The following is a 16465-nucleotide window of genomic DNA, read 5'->3' as shown; positions in this document are numbered from 1 at the left end:
AGAGATCCCGCACATTTCTGGAATGCAGATTCAGCAAATTCAGCAGCTCAAGAGAAACGGCCTGTTTGCATACAAAGTGGGACAGAGACAAAAGAAATCAGATTTTCCCAGAGGAATCCCAGAAGGACTTAGGACTCTGGGATTCCAGGTAGTGGGTGGTATTTAGGCTTAGGGCTGAAAACATGGGGGTTTTATGGGTCAGTTGACCACCATCCATTTCTTTGGGCATAAAATGTCAGCAGCCTGGTTTCCTTCCTGAGCCTAGAGGTCAGAGGTGACTTCCCAGGGGACCTCAGGCATCTTAGAAAAAAGGCCTCTATATACTTGTTGTATGAAGAACTAAAAAGATAAAATCAAGAAAATCTCCCAGAGAATAGAACAAAAAGACCAAGACAGAAAAGAAAAACACACACCAAAAACAACATTTAAAACATCCATGCAGCATAGAGGATTCAACCAGCAGGGTCAACATCTGACTGGTAGCGATCCAAAAAGCTAGAATAAAGAAAGTGAAGGTGAAGAAATCATCATAGTAATAACATAAGAACATTTCCCAAGATTTCAAATAATCAACTTCTCAGGGAAGCCTTTCCTGGCCAGCTCATTTAAACTGCAGCCCCTCCACCCAGCACTCCTTGCCCTTCCTCCTCACTTTATTTTGTTCCATTGAACTTATAAGCACCTGGCATGCTATGCATTTTACCTGTTTAATGTCTCTCCTCCCCATTAGAAGGAAAGCTCCATGCAGGCAAGGAGCTTTGTCAGCTTTGTTCAGAGTGGCATCCTCGGGGCCCAGCTAGCTGTGCTCGGCACGGGAGGTGCTCAGTAATTATTGGTAAAGTGAATGAGCAAGTGAATGATGCAAGAGATCTAAATTCTCATCTGCCATGGAAAGAAGTCAGTTGATAGTGCCTCAAACTGGTTCATCAATGAAACATTCCTTAAAGCCTATAATTTAGAAAGAATAGGCAGCCACCTGAAGGAACCAATAAAAGAATGACAGGTGCTTAGCTGCATGTGAGCATTAGGATGAGACAGTAGGAGTGTGAGGGGGAAATCACTGTCATTTCCATTAGTTTTTGCAAACTATTTGCTTTTTTCACCACATGCCTGTATTGTTTATTTTTTAAAAAAGAGTGTACATGTCTTAGAAAAACATTCTGAATTTATTTACTGGAAATATGGCATATCAACAATAATAAATCTGTTATTGAGCACTTATTATATGCCAGGCATTGTGCTAAGATTTATATGGATCATTAAAGAATGTATTATATATCTGTTGTCATTTTGCAAGGATTAAAAGCAACTGTATTTAACCCAAAATTTGGGGGGGAAACCTTCAGTTCCAAGATATAAATATTTAGGAACCTAAACCAATTGCTTCTCAATGCTCATAACAAAGATATACATTTGACATGCCTCCTCATGTCCTTAAGATGCAAGAAAAAAAAGCATCTCACAATAATTTCTTTAAATAAAGTCTTTACTTATTGGAAGTCCTCACAGAACTGCAAAAATGTTTGTCAACGGAATTTGTAGCAACAGGAACTGAAGAAAGTGAAGGGGAAAACGTCAGTCCCATCTGCTTGCTCTGCCGCCACCCTGCTTTCCACTCCCCGTCGCTCTCTCAGCCTGCTCACCCGAAGTGTAAGTGACCTTTGTGCCAGGACACTTAGGAGATTTTCACAACATGAAATGGCTCCTGGTCACCTGGGGGGCCTCAGCTCTGACCTGCTTCCTTCGTCTGTGCCCGGATTTTCTGGTACGATGTCATCTACTGGCTGATCAGGGTCACACATAGCCAGTCACCACTGCAAACCATTCTTCACACTTTCCAGAGGTGAAATGTAAACATTAGTAGTTGTTCAAAAATATTCATTTTAGCACAAGTCTTTTGCTTCGATGCTTCTGGTGTTTAGATTGCGCTATGGATCTGTTGGGAGCACCCCTCCTTCCCCTTTCCTTTTTGCTTGGCTCAACTCCTTCCCATCTCTCAGGCTTCAGCGTAGACGGGTCCTCCCTGCAGGAGCCCTACTCAACCCGGACACCACCTAAGTGGGGAGCCCACATCTCCTGCAGCCCTCGGAGGATCCCTCTGACATGTCACTTTAGACACTGTGTTGCTGCCATTTACTTTTAGCCTCCTGTGCTGGACTGTATGCTCCTTGGGCATAGAGACTAAGCTATGTGTCTGCTAGCTCAGTACATGGCACATAGCAGGTGCGCGATAAACATTTGTTGGATAAATGTATGCATGCCTGAATGAGTGAAAGTAACTGTCAATGTATTCAGTTCCGCTTCAATTTGCATACTGAGTATGCCCACATACTGAATATGTGTGGAAATTAACAACAGAACAACTGCACAATTGTGCTTAACAATTACTGAGTCAAAGGCTGAGTTAAAAAATGTTGGCCTAGATCCAGAAGTTAAGGGAAAAAGAGATAGCGAGAAGGCTGTGCATATTTCCTGTGTCCCGTAGGAAACGCATATTTCCTAAGCTCTTTTCCTCCAGCAATTTCCTACGTAAATTGAAAATGCACCATATAATTTTATAGCCCCATGAAAGAAGAAAATAAAATGCTTTCAAAATGGTTTGTGCTACATGCTATAACCCTGCCTCTTATTTATGGCTTGACAAACAGGGGAGGGAAAGTTGTTATATTTTCCTATGTTTTTAGAGCCTTTGAAAAATAGTTAACAAAGACCACATTGAAAACTTAATTTGCCTTATCACTCATGAGATCAGGTTCTGGATTTATACGAAGTGAAACGTTTTCAATACCGCCCCTCCCCCACCGGCCCCAACCCCTCGGCTGGGGCACAAGACCTCCAGGAGGGTCAGAGTCACTTCATGCTTTTTCTATTGCTCTGCATTGGACCAGAGCTAATGTGCCCTGAATGCCCTCACAAATGATATGAGAACGCTGAAAGAAAAGTTAAACGTGGTTTTAAAATTTTAATCTAAAGCTAATTGAAAGTTGATTGTTTAAGGAGGTGTGGTCCTTTGGTGATTATGGGGAAGCCAGGAAAAAATTTCATTTTTCAGTTCAAGTTGTGTGACAGGTTAAGAAATAACAAATCATAGAGATGAAAATTCCTTCAAACTACCCCATGGGCATACAAATGACTAGTAAAAAAGAAACAGAATTATTCTACTTTGATGGCTTATGTGTTTCACATGTGATATTAGCTTTTTGGTTTGGTTAAGGGAAAGGATAAATTAGGATGTTATTTATAAATTTTGGGAGAATTTTCATTGACTTATAGAAGATTAGACTTTGGCTCAATGTCTATTTTCATACAAAAGTTATTTCTTTGGTAAGGAAAGTGCTTCTTTTAAACAGGATGTATCTTTGAGTAGAATGGTGTTGCAGGAATATATTTAGTTAAAAGTTGAAACAGTTTTGGTCACAAATCATGTTATCTATTATACCACAATGATAGCCATGTTATCTTTCATTTATCCATGTGAGAGAATAATGTGCTATTTCATTTACTTCTTTACTAGCTCTATTTTGTGTACTAGCCTCTGGTTAGAATTGTAATTATTATTATAATAATTACTAGAGGCCTGGTGCATGAAATTCATGCACTGGGAGGGGGGGGGTGTCCCTCAATCCAGCCTGCACCCTCTCCAATCTGGGACCCTGTGGGGGATGTCCGACCAACCATTTGCCTGCCTGCCTGATTGCCCCTAACTGCTTCTGCCTGCCAGCCTGAACACCCCCTAACCCAGGGGTGGGCAAACTTTTTGACTCGAGGGCCACAATGGGTTCTTAAACTGGACTGGAGGGCCGGAACAAAAGCATGGATGGAGTGTTTGTGTGAACTAATATAAATTCAAAGTAAACATCATTACATAAAAGGGTACAGTCTTTTTTTTTCAATAGTTTTATTCATTTCAAATGGGCCAAATCCAGCCCGCAGGCCGTAGTTTGCCCACGGCTTCCCTAATCACTCCCCTGCCAGCCTGATCAACGCCTAACTGCTTCCCTGCCAGCCCAATTGCCCCCAACTGCCCTCCCCTGCATGCCTGGTCCTCCCCAACTGCCTTCCCTCCCCTGCTAGCCTGGTCGCCCCTAACTGCCCTCCCCTGCTGGCCTGATTGCTCACAACTGCCCTCCCCTGCCAGCTATCTTGTGGTGGCCATCTTATGTCCACATGGGGGTGGCCATCTTGTGCAAGGGCATGATGGTCAATTTGCATATTGCCTCTATATTGTATAGGATTATTTATGTTTATATAAATGACTGTGTTTTTATATTATCTTAAATTTAAGAAAAAACATATATATATATGACCTAACACGCACACACTCACACACACACACACACACACACATCTTTTGTGACTGTGAAATAGGCAAGCTCTTTCATGAAATTCCATTGCTGACTATGGGTTTTCAATTTTGCTATTTGTTGGTTTCCAATTCCATGTGGTTCTATTTTGTGAAGGCTAACCCCTATTTTGTAAAACTACTGTTTGGAACTCTCTGCTATTCTTTAGACGGCCTCTTATTCTAAAAAATAACTTTGCTTTCTAGCCGATTTTAGTCTGCTTGAATAATGAGGACGATAAACTTAGCTGTCTGACCTTGTAGGCCAAAGACTAGATACGCCCAATGCCATGCCAGGTGCATTTTTTAATTGGATAGAACTGTGTAGTTTTCAAGGCCACCAGCAAAATAACCACTAAACACACATAGGGCTGGCTCTTTCACAAAATGGGAAGTTCTGCTTGTAGCTCTGCTTAGAATTTAAATTCATTTTCTCTAAGCCCACCACAGCGAATAAAGTGTAACTCCAAACTCTCTGAGTGTTGCTTGGTTCTTCTCCGTTTTTTCTGTAACAATTTCAGCCCAGGAAGTTTCCCCTTTCTCAAAGGTGGAACTCTAACAGGAATCTCTGCCCTGGTGAGACATGAAAGAGCCAGGAAGGGTCCCCCTAGCCAGTACTGTTTCCTTTAGAGGCTCTTATCCTAATTTTCACCATTTGGAACGGATTCCTTTGTGGAGACCTTAGTATCACAGAATCCTGGAATTTTAAACCTAGAAGGAATATTAAACATCTAATTGAACCTTTGTCCTCAGTATGTAGACAGAGAAACAGCTCTGGCCAGGGTTTGCTACACTCTGGGAGTCGTAGAACCAAGCTAGAATGAAGGCTCTCTGAGGGTCAGTTCTGCTGTCTTTCACTGTGTTCATTCAGTTATTCATTCTTAAATTTTTTTTCTTTTACCCATTGACTTTAGAGAGAGGAAGGGAGAGAGAGAAACATCAATTTGTTCTCCACTTATTTATGCATTCACTGGTTGATTTTTGTGTGTACCTCAACCCAAAATTGAACCCACAACCGCAGTGCATGGGGACGATGCTCCAACCCAGCAAGGGCCCCTTTATTCCTTCTTTAATTGATGGCATAGCCAGGACTCTTCAGGGAGGAAGTGAGAAAAGCCCAACTTTTCACACTTGAAGAAGAGAAGTAATTTTACTAGCCTCTGGGCACAATAGCTTCCAGTGGCTCAGACAATGTCTTCGGCACCTGCTGTCTGCAGTCTTATCTGTGTTTCCCTCTGTGCTGGCTTCATTCTCAGGCTGTTGTAGGACTTATAGGTTGTGCCTGTGCTTGAACCAATCAGAGGATGGAGAGAAATCAACCGCCCTGGCCTAAATCTCATACCTTCCCTTGACATCAGGGAGTGGATGGCAGAGACAGCTGAATCTCATGGGCTGAGAGTGAAGGAGAGGAATTTCCTCATAAATAAACAAATAAATAAAATGGAGCACTCCTACCAGAGGAAGTTTAAAAAAAGAAAAAAAGGCTGAGTAGTTTAAAGCAAATATACACACCCAGGGCAGGCTATGTCTGAGACACTGAGCTGGGTGTCTGTCTCTGGTGTAGCATCAGTTGTTCATTCATTTGTTTACCAGATGATTTTTCAAAATGAACATGCGGGCAGGAAGTTGAACCTACAGAGATGGGGTACAGGAGAGCTTCTGTGGGATGTGTAGGGGGGCTGTGGGGGGTGGTTTGGAGTCCAGGGCCCTGAGTAGCGGAGGGGAAGTGAAGCCTCAATGAAGGTCAGAGGAATCTCAGAGGATGGGCGAGATCTGGAGCAATGTCATGTGAGAGGCTGCCAGAAAGAATCTATCTGCTCACCCTGTGGAGACTGGGCATCATTCATTCATTCAAGCATTTCTGGAGGGGTGACTGTGGCCAGCAACTGTGACGGCAGCCAAGGATACAAAAGTGGCAAGACAGAGCTACCTTCATGATCACCAGGGGTCCACATTACACAAAGCTTAATGACAGTTGTGGTCATTGGTATCAGGGAGAAGCCCAGGGTGTTACAGAAGAATATACACTAGAAGACCTGACCATGTGGAGGTGAGGATGTGGCAGGGAGCAAGGTAGAGAAGGGACCCTAGAAAGCAGAGCATTGAAGAATGAGGGTTGCTAGGGTGGAAGAGGGGCCTGGAGAAGGAAAAGAATTCCAGGCAGAGAGTACTAGAGCCTGGGGAACGTGCTTGAGGCGACAAAGAAGAGAATGGTGCATCCCCAGCTCTTCTGGGAGGGAAGCCAGTGTGGTGGGAGGCCAGAGAGGAAGGCAGGGCAGAGTTAAGCTGGAGAAGGGAGCAGGAGCCAGGCCTTGCCACGTGATTTGTGCCTTAGGAGAGATTTTGATTTTGATGTGAGAGCATGAGGTTTGTCATCAGGTTTTTGGTTTTTTTTTGTTTGTTTTTTTTTTGTAAGAGCACTCTTGCTGCAGTTAGAGGAAGAATTGAAATGGGGGTGGGGTGGGGGAGACTATACAGACAGAACATTCAAAGTGATAGTGGCTTGGATTGTAAGTAGTGACAGCAGAGATGAAGAGAAAGCAGCTGTGTTCCTGAGGTTTTTGAATTTCCGAGTTTTGTAAAGATGTCTTCTGCAAAAGTTAGACAGGCAGTACAATCGACTTATAGATTTGTGGACGTTTCACATTTTCATTAGCTGGTTGAATTGTAGGTTTTATTTTCCATGACAGTATTAAATCGGTTGGGGATTAGGCTGAACATAATTGCTTTATGGCCAAGGGTATCCCATTGTAATAAATAAAAGCCATATATCAGCCTGCCAAGTGCTTGATTTAAGAGAGTGCAAGGCCACAGGGAACTTTACTGAGCCTACAGATTTGGTGACTAAAGTAAAGAAATGGGGCTTTAAACTCTGGTGACCTCGCAGAATGTTCTGGATCCTACAGCCAGCTTGTTTGCTGCAGTTTTGATAATCCCTTAAATCAGTTAGAGCTCATATTCTCCTGAAATATATTCTTGGATTGATAAATGGGATGAACAGCCAGGTTCAGATGCTCTGCAATGCAATGGAAGCTTTCCAGCTGATGGGGGCCGAGACCCAGACTGAGGGCACTGTTATTACTGTGGTCCCTGAAAACCGGCTTTAGAAAACCAAAGCCTTCCTTAGTGGAAGCTACGATTAAATGTGCAAGGGATGTGCACCGAAGAGAAGGGTGACACTGAGCAGCAATTGCGTAGTCTCTGGATGTTCATTAGTCTAAAGGTGAGAGCGTGGAAATAAAGATGGGGGACCTGAGACTACATTATGGCTCTAGCTCTGTCTCCGAAAGCCAGTTGCTTATACTCTCTGAGCCTCAGTTAACCTACCAGTAAATATAATAATGATGATAATAATAATAATGCCTGCCATATTATCCAGGCCAGCACTGAAAATGAAAAGAAATGATATTCATGAAAGTGCTTTGTAAGCAAAAATATGAAGATGCAACAAGAATTATCATTATTTGCTCTGTCCAGGCAGTCTACATTGTGCCGTGGTAAGAAACAGCAACATCTCAGTGCCTTAAAACAAGTTTCTTTTTTGCTCCTGCGACGTCCACTGCCCGATTGGCAACTCTCAGGGCATTTGCCTTTTATTCATGTTGATGGAGTAGGAGTCTTTATGGAGCCTTGCTCACCTGGATCTCACCTCACTGGCTGGTTATTCAGGGGCCCAGCTGACTGAACCATTGTGACACACACCTGTTGTTTCTCCCCTCTTCTGTGTCCATTTTCCCTTCTGCAAGACCACTTGCAGTTTTCATTGGGACAGCACCCATTTCATGATTCATACGGAGCTGTCCCCCCCCCCCCCCCCACCAGACACTTACAGAGGGCCCCCATTCTTGACTGGCTCTGGGGATAGACATGTAACCCACATCTGGCCAGTGTTTCTTCCCCCACACCCACCCCCAACCCCCCGGCCAGAATCACTGGTAGAATGAGTGGGCTGTGATCTAGGTTGGCCCAACAATATCCAACCCCAATATTTTGTTCGAAATATTTAAAAAAAGGTATATTTCTGCAGAGGTTGTGAGACCAAAAGGATACATGTCTGGGACTTCTAGCAGTCGCCTTGCCACCACCAGAGGGGAACCTATCTGACAGTGAACCCAAAGAGCCAATCTCCTTCCTTCCTTCCTTCCTTCCTTCCTTCCTTCCTTCCTTCCTTCCTTCCTTCCTTCCTTTCTTTCTTTCTTTCTCTCTCTCTCTTTCTCTCTCTCTCTCTCTCTCTCTCTCTCTCTCTCTCTCTCTCTCTCTCTCTCTCTCTTTCTTCTTTTCTTTCTTTTTCTTTCTTCCTTTCCCTCCCCTCCCATTCCCTTCTTCTTCTTCTTTTTTTTTTTTGGAGTAAGCCATTCAAACTGGATGTATGTCCCTTGTGGTTAAACGAGCCCTGGATAATATAGTCACTCATCCTGTATAATAAAGAGCTAATATGCAAATGGTCATCATGCCCCTTTGCCCTCACACCCTTGCGTCAAACTGCTCAGATACTCAACACTGGGGAGAGAGGAATGGGGACCAGCCAGGCACAAATGAGCTCACAAGAGAGGAATGGGGACCAGCCAGGCTGCGGCCTGGGAGAGGAATAAGCTGCCTGCCCCACGGTCCTGGGGGCCAGTGGCTGTGCCTGCGCCTCTGCCTGTGGCCCTGGAGAGGCACAAGCCACCCACTCCGTGGGCCTGGGCGCCTGTGGCTGTGGCCCGGGTGAAGCCGCCTGCCCACAGTACCCTGTGGCTGCAGCCAGCCTGGGTGAAGCTGGCCCGGGTCCCGGGTGCCTGCAACCAGACAGAGGAGGGAATCCTGGGTCCCGGGTGCGGGGCGAGGCAGAGGCAGTTAGGGGCGATCAGGCCAGTAGGGGAGCATTTAGGGGTGATCAGGCAGGCAGAGGTGTTTAGGGGTGATCAGGCAGGCAGGCAAGCAGTTAGGAGCCAGTGGTCCTGGATTGTGAGAGGTGGTTGGACATCCCCCTAGAGGTCCTGGATTGGAGAGAGGGTGCATGCCAGGCTGAGGGATCCCCCCACCCCATGCACAAATTTCGTGCACCGGGCCTCTAGTCTCCAATAAAAGTGTTGCCAGCCTGGTCAAGGACCTGGCAGTGCAGGTGAAGACAGGCATGTAGCCCCTTCACTCCAGTTCTAATCAGTCATCAGGGAAAATCGAAGACATGAGAAATCTGTTTCCTTGTTTATTCTCCCTTTCTAGTATTCTACTAAGTGGTCCATCATTCTTTGTCCAAGGAGACTAGCATCCTTAGGCTACTTAAGGAAACCTAAGGGGTTATACTAGTAGGATTCAGTGGACAAGACCTGGTCAGGAGAGGACGACAGGCGGACTACAGAATGCTAATGAGATGAGGTGCACAGACTGGCTGCAGAAGTGTGTTTAGTTTAGCTCCATTAGGCAGGTGGGTGACAGGTGGAGGCTGGAGTCTGAAGGAAAGGCAGGAGCTGGGTGCTGAGCCAGGAGGGTTAAGGCCACCAAGAGGTCCTCAACTCCAACACTGCGCTGCTTTCAAACAAGGCCAACGTCAGGAGGAGCCTGGAGCATCTGGGCGAGGGCTGGACTGAATGGCAGAGAGTGTCCCCTACCAGCAAATAAAGCCGGGGGACGTCAGGGGCCCCCTATGACTGTCACTGGAATAGAAGCGATTGCAGTTTGCTGATTTTTCAGGGGCAGGCTTCTTTTAGTAATCAAATCCACTGAGCTCAAAAATTGCAAGCCACAGTGTGGAAAAGAGTCTATACATATAGTAATGATTTTCATGCATGGAATGTACAACTAAAATGGTGTTTGAAACCCTCATATCTTTTGACCGCAATCTGTGGATATCCTTGTGTGGCAAATAATGATAGAAAACATACACTGACATATTTAATCCTCCTCACAACAACACTTTTAGGTAGTTGCTGTTATTTCTATTTGAAAATGAAAAAAAAGTGATCTCAGAACTATTATGTGACTTGTGACAAAGCCAGGATTCAAGCCCAGGTAGTCTAGTTTCGGGAGCCCACACCTTTTACAACAAATGGTATAATGGGAGGTCTTTCCCAGTGTCCCTGGACTTTGAACAGTAATTGTTCAAGGATGGCCTTACCTAACTTTAAGAACTACACTTGTTCAGTAAAAAGTAATCATGTAGAGCCCTAGCCAGTTTGGCTCAGTGGATAGAGCGCTGGCCTGAGGACTGAAGGGTCCTGGGTTTGATTCCTGGGTTTGACTGTGGTCAAGGGCATGTGTACCTCAGTTGCAGGCTCAATCCCCGGCCCTGGTCAGGGTGCATGCAAGAGGCAACCAATTGATGTGTCTCTCACATCAATGTTTCTCTGTCTCTCCCCCTCCCTTCCTCTCTCTCTAAAAATCAATAGAAAAATATTGGATTAACAAGTCATCATCCTATCTAATAAAGAGGGAATATGCTAATTGACTGCCACACCCTCAAAGATGGCAGCGCCCACAGCCAATAAGGAGGGAATATGCTAATTGACTGCCATGCCCTCAAAGATGGCGGCGCCCACAGCCAATAAGGAGGGAACATGCTAATTTGCTGTCACGCCCTCAAAGATGGCAGTGCCCACAGCCACAAGATGGCGGCGCCCAGTCCCCTCAGCCCCACTGGGGTGCCTGCCTCCGGAGTCTCCCAGTCCCCTCAGCCCCCCAGCCTACCAGGGCCACCCGAGGCTCAGGTAACCAGGGCCGGCCGAGGCTTGCGCTGCAGGCAGTGGCAGGAGCAGAGGTGTGATGGGGCGTCGCCTTCCCCTGATCACCTGGTTGCCTTCCCCTGATCCCCGACTATGAGAGGGGGCAGGCCAGGATGAGGGACCCCCCCTCCAGTGCATGAATTTTCATGCACCAGGCCTCTAGTATGTAAATAAATACACTTAATATAAAGCACATTCCTTCTGCCCTCTTGTCTATTCTTCTTTCTTTCACTTTCCTGAAGTTTCATTCCCTAATCTATAGACTGAATTTGCATCATGTCTCACCGACTGGAATGTTATTCTTTAGTTCTGGTTTTATTACTGTCCATACTCCTAGACCACTTAGCATTCCTCAATTCACAAGAGTCAAGTGCCCCTAGCCCTACTGAAAAGCCATCACTCATATGAAATGCTACGTAGGCTGCGACTCACTGCCCATGCAGCCCCAGGGTCCCGTGATGGCAATGCTAATGCCCTTTAGTGGGAGGGCCTGCAATTCCTCCCTGGTACTTGCAGAGTTGGGGGTGCCTCCAACCACTCTCAGTAAGGTTCTATTTACACAGCTCTCCCTGGGGTCCGCCTCCCTTCTGAGAAGTTTGGCTCTTTGTGGGCAGGGATGAGGTCTCAACTTTTATTGCCCCAAACAATATCCTGTACAAACTAGAGGCCCCACTGCTATTTGAACTTAGGTTTAAACTTAAAAGATTTCTTCACATAGTGACTTTTGTAAGCGTACTGCTTATTGTGGGAAAGCACTAGTTTAATTTTTCTAGAAGAAAAAACCTAATTCAGAGATCGTTCAGTGAGTAGCTGACTCCAAAATGTGCTAAAACTTTTATCCTATTCACCAACATATCCTATTCTGAACATACCCCTTTTTATTCTTTTTTTTTTCAACCCAAAGATTCCCTCTTGGTTTACTTTCATTTTCAGGAAGTAATTTCTTCTTATGTGCTTTTCTGTATTAATAAAAATGAAAAGACTAGATGCGGGTTCTATTAAATGCATTTGGCCTGTCTCCCTATTACAGACTGAACTAATGATCCACCAGAGCAGGAAATGGCTTTTCCTCCTCTGAATTCTTGAAACTTGTTGTATAAGCAATATAGTTGGTTCTTTTCGCATGCTGACTGTTATTTCTACACTTGCATAATTTTCTCCAAGGAGACAATCTTTTGAAGGGCCTCTTGGTGTAGAGCTCAGCACAAAGTAGGCACTCACAAAATATTGGCTGTGAAAATAAATGGAGTGGAGTAAAACCTGAGAATAGATTTCCTGACAGGAGATGTTTTAATATGGGCAAGTCCTTCCTAAGAAGCTAAATGCAGAAGTTTTCGTGATAATGGTAGCAGCACCAACCAGAAGATTTTAGCCTTTTGAGAATCCGGGATTTATTCATCCATCATCAGCAATCGAGATGTCAAAGTGATTTGGAACGTGGTGGACTAATTCTGCCCCTGCTTATAGTATTTATGAAATGAAAGACTCCTATGTAGTAGTGCCTTTCATTCCTTATTCTTTTCTCCAAATTGTTGCCTATCTCTGCAAATGTTACTTGAAAGATAACTGGTATGTGAGTTACTTCGCTGACAGTTTGTCAATGCCAGCCTTCACTAGAAATTCTCTAGTTTTAAACTATTATTTCTCTGCAATTCTTCAAAGGTGACGTCATCTTTGTAGAATGAAATGTCAGGCCACGAAAGATGATTTCAGGGCAGCCGATGGAAGAAGTATGATACTTTAAAAGTTTGTGTCAATGTGTGTAGAAGTCTGGACGCACAATATGCAGAAGGGCGACAGGAAGACTTTCAAAGGGACGGCCTCTCTCCTTGACCCGTTTTGACTAAACTTGACTTAATGGAGTTATGACAAAGAGTAGGAACCAAAACACATGGGGATCACAGAGGCTGTTATGTTTATTGTGCAGAACAGACAGTGATAATCCACTAGAGAAATATTTCCAACAAGCAAGCGATTCAAAGTACAATCATAGACAGCAACTCTACATGAAGAACAGAGAATAAAGTTAGAAGACACTCAAAGGAACAGGGAGAAAGTCAACTGCAGTTCAACGTCTTGATACTTTTCTCCTGCAAACATGCAGAAATGGTAGAAAAGTTAAATGTCCAGTCTTACTTAGCCGAGACCAACAACAGCGAAGAACAGTCCTATAAAATTTATCTCCCACAAAAATAAACTATATATATAAAAATTTTATGATGTTCTTACTGTTCCATTGGCCACAAGCTTTTTTCTTTTCTTTTCAGTATGAAAAATGAGGTATACTGGGGCTTAAGAGGTAGTCGTGTGTTTTGATTGTACAACATAGAGGAAATAAAAGAGTAACTTCATCAGAGATGGAAATTGCTCGGTTTCCGAGTTTGGCCAACATGAGCAACTGTGTCAGTTTTACGAGCTGGCCAATGAGGTTTCAGAAAGGCCCAACCAAAGACATGGGACTGTTATTTTTATGAGCCACTGTTTATTTGCTTATTTAATGCACAGTTAACAGTGATGTTGAGTTTCCATTCTCTCCATAGCTCCTCTGGTGATTCACAACAGTGAGCCATCTGCCAGTCCAAGAGAGGTATGCGGTCTTTGAAGCTACCTCCCTGAAGCGGCTGGAAGAGAGATGGTTTTGAGTTTCATTTGGCTTCGGAACTAAAAGCCACACTGACACATGCCCTCATGAGAAACTACCTCCTGGCCCAGTTGATAATACCATGTTAAAAAGTCAGCACACGCACTAGGAGAGAAAAGAATAAAACTCTACATAAGAAGCGCTTCAAATAAATCTGGTTGAGACATATTACAAAAATCACATTTGTGTAAAGTACATGAAAATCTTTGTCAAGCATTTTCTCATATTCAACTAATCTTAAAAACACACATTTCTGATTGCATCGCAAAGGCCCAAGCTTGTTGCCTCTCACCTACAAAGCTTCAAGTTTCTTTGAAGGTTGGCTTTCTTTTATTTATTTATTTGCAAAAGTATGTAAAAATGTGTTCCTCTCTAGCAAATGTTTTTTACAAAAATAGCTTTGACTAGGGATAGCTGCAGTCTGAACTATGTCAAACGTTGGCAAAAATGAAGGCTGCAAGTAACAAGTTCATTCCTTTTGAAGTCTGGAGGTAGGTCTTTGCAAGTCAATTAGTCCATTTCCTTAAACAATTCATCTGAGGTACAAACTTGGAGGATGATATTTAAACATTACAGTCAAATTCTGTGTGCTGTGTAGTGCGATTGAGGAGAATGATCCTTAAGAACCTAGGAGCGACTTGGTTAAAAAAACAAAACAAAACAAAAAAACAACAACTATTCAAGTTAATGTAGAAATCTAGCAGAGAAGCTGAAACAAGTATTTGCAAAATTTTAATTAAAAAAAAAAAACAACATAGAAAAATACAAAGCCATGCTGAAACACAGTAAGGAGACTGCTTCATTAACTGTGGGTTAAGTGTACAAAAAGAACCGCGGTTAGCATCACCTACCCATTAAATTTGCTTTTCTTTCTTGCATTGTTTGTGTATAGCAGCATGTAAAAAGTACTAGACTGTAAATTAAGTGTAACATTCAGAGGTAGTATTGAGTAGTGGGGATATATTGCATCTCTGGCTAAAAGTGCAGTTTGAATGAAGAGACGGTGAACTGAAGCCAAAGAGAAGCACCTCAGTCAACCATCCTATGTCAAAACGCGTTACCTGAAGTAACACATAAGCTTAGTTTGAGGTAAGTGGTATTTAGGTCTTTCACGGAAACTGATACACAATGAAAAGAGGCAGAGAGAGACATTGCTTTTTTTGTTTGCTTTTTTAAAGTTGTAGCATAACTATCGCAAAAGAAGTTTAGATTTCGCTCCTACCTCATAATTCAGGTGAGTTCATCATGCATTATTGTTGTACCTTTTCATTAAATTACAAAGAAGGTGATTTTACTTATCTAGGTTCCTTCCACGCTTGGAGGCTGACACGTGTGATGTATTTCTGAATGGCATCTGGCTCTGTGGGAAGTAGATCCGACCTGGATGAGTGTTTCTCCTGACAGAGTGTGACAGGGCCAATGGGTTCCCCTACTGCTTTGTGTGACAGCCATAAATCTGGGAGTTGGCAACCCTCGTGTGCTTACTTCCCCTTTTGAAAAAAATGAGCGGAATCTTTTCTTGTCTGTTAGCTGAATGAAAGGACACATCAGCATTTCGTCTGGTTTAGAAATAAAAGAGTAAAAAAAAACCAAAACAACAACATCAAGTAAGTGTCTACAAGATTATACGAAAAGGAGAGAAGTCGTATCTAGTCCTATCTTTGGTTCTAAACAGAAGCCTCACTACGCGAGCGGGTTGGGTGGCGTTGGGGGCTACAGTGTCACACACTGCGCCTTTCCTACGTGAATGCCCAGTGTCACGGCTGTGACATGATTCTTGTCTGTGTGCAGTGCAGTGATCGACTAAACCTGATTCAGAGCTTTTCTCACCCACCCACTCCTGCTTATCAGATCAACGAACTATTAGTAGGCTAAGAGAAAAGAAAACAGTAAGTAAAAGTTGCATTGTTAAATGGTGTCCCCTGTGTTTACAGCAGTTTTTCACTAAACCTGGGACTGTGAAGGGATTACAAAGAAGGTGATTAATATAGTCCTTTTTAAGGTTATGTGATTTCTCCCCCCGAGCCCCACCCCTCCCCCACCCACCCTGCCCGCCCCAGATGAAAGTGGAAAGACCATGGCAACAGAAAGTAAGTGGTCACTGCAGTGTCTTCTCCCTTCAAAAGATCCAACTGCTGCTGAGGTAGAAATCAAACGTGGGCGCCCCCTAATCCTCTTCTGCAGACTCTTGTGAGGATGTCTCTTCAGTCTCCTCCTGGAACACACAAAGGCCACAAGCATTAGACCGCGTGGGCTGCGCTTACACAGTTCAGAGGGGACCTGTGCCCACCACACACTGTGCTCGCTTCAATAGAGAACGGGGATGATTGGCAGGCCCCGCATTCCCAGGGCTTCTAAATCGGTAACTGAGGAATCAAGGTGTTGTTTTCCCCCAGAGCAGCCAGGAGCCCCTGTTGACTTAAGGCCTGATATCAAGGTGGCTGGTCAGCAAGTTCAATTGTTTGCAGTCCAGAGAATGTCAGGCCAGTGGAAGCTTCCTCACCAATTAGGGTAAAAAAGAAATGGGTGACTTTTCCCCCCACAGCATGCCACTCATCAGTTTTAAAAACCAGCGTGCAAGCAAGAAAAATAGAGTCCAGGACACCCTTACTTAGGCATAAATAAAGGTGTCCTTCAGATATTGGTAATAAGAGCTGATGCTCTTATGGTGACTAACTAGATGCTTTTAGGGACTATCTGCTATTATTCCCATTGTACAGGTGAGAAAATCAAGGCAATATACCCAGAGTTACATGGTGAGTAGGGCCAGGAGTAGAGCTG

At 44.0% G+C, this 16465-nt stretch overlaps 1 protein-coding gene across 3 annotated transcripts in view; it reads right to left on the bottom strand.

The window, feature by feature from the left end:
• Positions 1 to 12941: 12941 nt before the first annotated feature.
• HMGA2 (high mobility group AT-hook 2) overlaps positions 12942 to 16465 on the bottom strand; it is a 141349-nt gene continuing 137825 nt past the window's right edge. For all 3 annotated transcript variants that reach the window (XM_059683517.1, XM_059683515.1, XM_059683516.1), the window contains one exon: positions 12942 to 15899. In XM_059683517.1, the coding sequence (XP_059539500.1) occupies positions 15852 to 15899 (48 nt within the window). In that variant the 3' untranslated portion in view covers positions 12942 to 15851. The remainder of the gene's footprint in view (positions 15900 to 16465) is intronic.

The sequence above is a fragment of the Myotis daubentonii genome, chromosome 2 (assembly GCF_963259705.1).
Source record: "Myotis daubentonii chromosome 2, mMyoDau2.1, whole genome shotgun sequence".
Lineage (NCBI taxonomy): Eukaryota > Metazoa > Chordata > Mammalia > Chiroptera > Vespertilionidae > Myotis > Myotis daubentonii.
This window is presented reverse-complemented; position numbering and strand designations above follow the sequence as displayed.